The 4,752-nt window shown below is 36.7% G+C and overlaps 1 protein-coding gene across 1 annotated transcript; it reads right to left on the bottom strand.

Annotated features, from left to right (window-relative positions):
- Positions 1-337: 337 nt before the first annotated feature.
- On the bottom strand, positions 338-1,769 carry LOC131040311 (glucan endo-1,3-beta-glucosidase-like). The gene is made up of 2 exons (XM_057973206.2): positions 1,610-1,769; positions 338-1,499 (listed from the first exon to the last, which is right to left on the bottom strand). Exons 1-2 carry the CDS (start codon positions 1,620-1,622, stop codon positions 526-528), a joined length of 987 nt encoding a protein of 328 aa, XP_057829189.1. The 5' UTR covers positions 1,623-1,769; the 3' UTR covers positions 338-525.
- Between the last annotated feature and the right edge of the window lie 2,983 nt (positions 1,770-4,752).

The raw sequence follows: 4,752 nt of genomic DNA, 5'->3' as shown, positions 1-4,752 counted from the left end.
CATAGGCATAAATATATAGTACAATGGAATTTAAGCAGGGTGTTATGGTAACAATAACATCATCTATAGCACATATTTAAAAATAAAGATGCATGCTATAAAGTAAAAAAATATGTTATCCCAATTGTATTATACTAAATTGCAAATATGAGCATTCACACACTCTATTATAGATTATAGACTTTTTATTATAGGTTTTTATTATTTCCTAAAACATTTAATTATTTAATGCTTTTAATCCATATATCTTATCGAACGTTGTTGTTTTTCATTTCTTTCCATTAAAATACAAACAATTGTTTAAATGAAGCCAGCGATGCATGTTGGGAGAGATAAATACTGAGAAAAGTAAAGTGAGTCTACGTCAAGTTGGACTCATTATTCAAAGGATGGATTATATGAGGGAAAGAGCGATACACTTAACTTATTTAGGAGTGGTAATTTTTTACAACAGAGAAAGGCGTAGAAAGCCGGGCCTTGTGTTTTATTGGTGAGTGATAGGAAAGAACGTCCATACCGTCACACCTAGTAGGGAGTGAAGTTGACGGGGTAAACTGGATTTTTATTGGGATAGAAGAGGCCGAAATGGCGCTCGATCTCTGGTCCGGGCTTCAAATTCTCGTTGAACAAGGAGAAAACGTAGGTGTGGATGGGCTTTCCAGGTCTCCTGGGCGTTCCCTGGTTGGAGGAGACGTGCCTGATGAGGTTGTTATTGTAGACCCTGGCGTTGTCCACGGTGGCCGCCCGGGCCTCATGATCATGATCATCTCCCGCAGAGGGCCACCCACTCTCTGTAACGAGCAGTGGTAGGTCTGGATGTCCCGCTCTCTCACACGCGGCAATGAGAGCGTCCACCATGGCATCGAACAAGTTCCTGTATTCACGACCTTCGTCGTGGACCACCGGGGCAGAGGGCTTGAAGAGCGCATAGTCTAGGGATATGTGGGCCTTGTTGCCGGCATAGCTGAAATAAGGGTACACATTCGCCATGAATGGAGACCCGTTCTCAGCCAACAAGTTCAGCAGGGGGCGGAGTGTGCTCTTGAGATCGTTGCGGAACTCTCCCTGCGAAGGCGGATAAGAATTCCCCAGCACAGATGAGGCGTGGGTGGTGGACACCCTTATATCCTTGTGCAGATTGGCGTTGCGGACTGCGGTCTGAATGTTTCGCATTGCAGGGACGAGATATGAGACATATTTCTCGTTTCCGTAATGCAACACCTCGTTTCCCACTGAAATGTATTTGATGTTGGCCGCCGGGTAGAAGGCGCCAACGTTGTCCTTCACCCACCCGTTGGCTGCCGCCTGGTTGCCTGCTATCTTCTCAAGCTCCTCGTTCCTCACTCCCACTATTACTTCTATGCCTGTGTTTTCCAGGGCTCTCAGAGCTTCGTGATGTGCCTCGAAAATCCTCACTTTTCCGATGTTGTGGCGCTTTAACAACTCTACGACCTCGCGCGGGCTGGGCAGATTCCCTAACATTCCATAACACACTCCAACTGCAGGGCATTCAAATCCAACGGTTCATTAAAAAATCACAATCACAATAAAAACATACGCCACTGCTCTTTCAATAACATTTTTAACAATAATTGCTCTATATACATACCTCTGGCCGCCATGATGTTCTTGAACCGCTTGCCTGCAATTCCAACAAACTGACTTCTTTCAAAAGCTAAATATGAAACCAACAAAGGCTACGATTTTGGCTGTAAAATGCAATACTTGTGATTTAGTAGATGCAATACTCGTTAATGAAAATCACAAGACACGGTTGGGTATTTATAGTTTGCAATTGAATCGGTCATTGCGGGACCCTGTCCTAGAAACCATTTCGAAATAGACTTTGCCACCAAATGATAAGGAAAATGTAAACTCCTCAACCTTAATTTGAATTTGTTTGATGCCCCCTTATCGTAACAACACGACTACATTCAATTTCATTTGTTGGATAACGCTGATGCGTCTCTTTTAGCTTGCTCACGGTTCTACAAGGATAATGTCTATCTATTTTCGCTTAAGATTAAAAATAGATATATATACTTTGAGCGTCGAACATACAGTCCACTTCATTATCCTGCATCGACCACACGAAACTATTTTACCCGTTTGACCTGCAACTCGAATCAAAATTTGAACTTCATCTCACCACAACCTCTACACATATAGATTTTATAGCCAAATTACAGATATAGATGATCTACTTGGACACAGCATCATGTTCTAGTTGCCGCGTACGGTGGAAGACTTGCAGGTAATTTTTATCTCGAGCCGTGTTTGCAACGTTGATATTGATAGATTAGTTTGAATGCTGCGAGAGAGCAACGACTATTTATTGCCAACACTTCTTCTAGACTTCTTAACGCAATGATAGATTTTGATGCAAACACCTGGGACTGCCACTTGGCATTAACGCATTATTCCAAGTGGTTGAGGACATTTGGGAGGTTGCTTCTGAAAAAGAAAATAAAGGTAAACAAATAAGCAATAATTAGATTAGTTTTAGAATTTTCAAGTTGAGAAATAGATGAATGTATTTTTTAAATGATAAGCTTACACTAGCGCGATGGTACAAAATTATAAATTATCATTTTATTATCTACAATCAAATTTTAGTATTAGACGTTTGGGGATGGAATTCTTAATAGCAGGAAATTTGCATACTCGTGTCATTTCTCACTTAGTTTTTGGTCTTTCTTTAAGAAAATGCTTTGATACATTGACTAGACACAATTAGCATATCTTTGTAGAAAAGTTCGACCTCTTCTCCTATCCCACCTACCTATTCGTTACATATATTTCCTTACCCTATTCACATGTTTAGGCATTTCGATACAGCTTCCATGTTTATTACACCAATGCATTCTACAAACCCATAGATATCATGAAAGTGGAGAACTGTTACACATCATATAGACAACCAAAAGAGTATAGTTTTGCATTGCATAGGGTTTATGTTCAAATTCGCAAACGTAAACTTGACTTAGAGCCATTAAATTTACCTCAAGCTGTGTACAATTCTTATGTAAGGTCTCAAGTATTGTAGAGACGGAGATGCACTAGTTCCGAAACATACATCAATTAGATCTTACTGTACTTTGCAAAGGAAACCATTCTTTAGCCATAGAGCTAAGAGTTATCTACTTGAAACTACTTTTGTTAAAAGCACGTGTTTCAACTATCAAAATTTATCATACCCAACTATCATCTCTTAATCTAGTCTAATTTTTGTTTATGTGAATAAATTCTATTAGATTGGCCTAGATTATAGATGAGGCATGTTTGTTTCCTTTAAAAATTTTGTGAACTACAGGATCATGACTTCTTTCTACAGTTTTTCATAACAATGGGATTTACAAATCTACAATTTTTAAAATTTACATTGTATTTCATAATCTAAAATGTCTTTCCCACTTTTTTGTTTCATTTAACATGTGGGTAACAAATACCATAAATCTACGTCATTTTTTAGTTTGTCTTTTGAAGTGCTAAATTTAGCCATTTTTAACTAAAAAGTTTTTATTTAGAGCAAGTTGAAATGGTAAAAAAATTTCCTACCCTAGTTTATGATCAATGATAAGATAGAAAGATATAGTTCTAACAATTTCTTATGGGAATTAACACATGCATGAACTTGCACTGACATGTAAATCACATTAAAAGAAATTTAACTAGCATTAAACATAGTGGATATACTATTAGTTTAAAAAAATCCTTTTCGGAAAACCTAGCCTTTAATTGGAATGGGTCATTAAAACATTCTAAGGTGCATGATATTATCTCACTTGTTGTATAGCTTGCTAGAGTAAAAGCTAAATAACATGAAACTATGAACTATCTACTAGGATTCATGATGCCTATACGCTCACTTAACCACCTAAACTTCTCAACACTCAATATGGTTTATTGATTCATTTGTAAATTATCAAAAGTGACAATATTTTTAAGCATCACCTTCATATCCTCTACCATGTCACGGAGAAAATTATAGTATGTACATTAACGTGCTTCATGAACGTTCCAATGAGATATAGTAAGGATTAGTTCTTTCTTGGGATGTTGACCAATGCGAAAAGTATACACACATACTTCACCATGTGTCAACGATATCTGTGGGTGCATAAGTCATAGATAAAGGGAATATATAAATATGCATCAAAAGAGAAGGGTTGAGTAAAAGGAGATGTATTTTTTAAACAATCCATGTATAAGCAATTCTTTATATTCTATGGTTAAGATTTTCATGAAATTGAAATCCTCTCCATTTTAATTCTCAACTATTTAGGGGCTCAATCGTAAGGTATCAAACTTTTAATTCTTTCCTTTGTCGTGACATCAAATACTCCAATTTAGAATGAAATCTCAAATTTTAATTTTTATAGTACTCGCTCTTTTGTCAAACAAATTTTTCACTTGTTGCCTTTTTGTATTAATAAAATGAGCTCCCCTTCAAATTATATTTATTTCAAACATTTGATTTTACCTATAAGCAGAAACATCATCCGATTCCATAGATGATTCTTGTACACGTATATTTTTTAACAATAATTTGTTAATAGGTAATATCACATCCATCCCATATACTAGCTCATATCATCATTTTCTTATTTATTTATTGGGTGTAACTTGGTCAGCCCAAAGTACTGCCTCAATTTGGAGTCAAAAGTGTTTTCGTTCTTTCCAAATATTCTTTTGATAATATTCATTAAACACTCAATTTTGATATGGGGGAGAGTGATAAAAGTCTATTTT

This window comes from Cryptomeria japonica, chromosome 3 (assembly GCF_030272615.1).
Source record: "Cryptomeria japonica chromosome 3, Sugi_1.0, whole genome shotgun sequence".
Classification (NCBI taxonomy): Eukaryota; Viridiplantae; Streptophyta; class Pinopsida; order Cupressales; family Cupressaceae; genus Cryptomeria; species Cryptomeria japonica.
The sequence above is the reverse complement of the archived record's forward strand: the minus strand, read 5'-3'. Positions and strand labels throughout refer to the sequence as shown.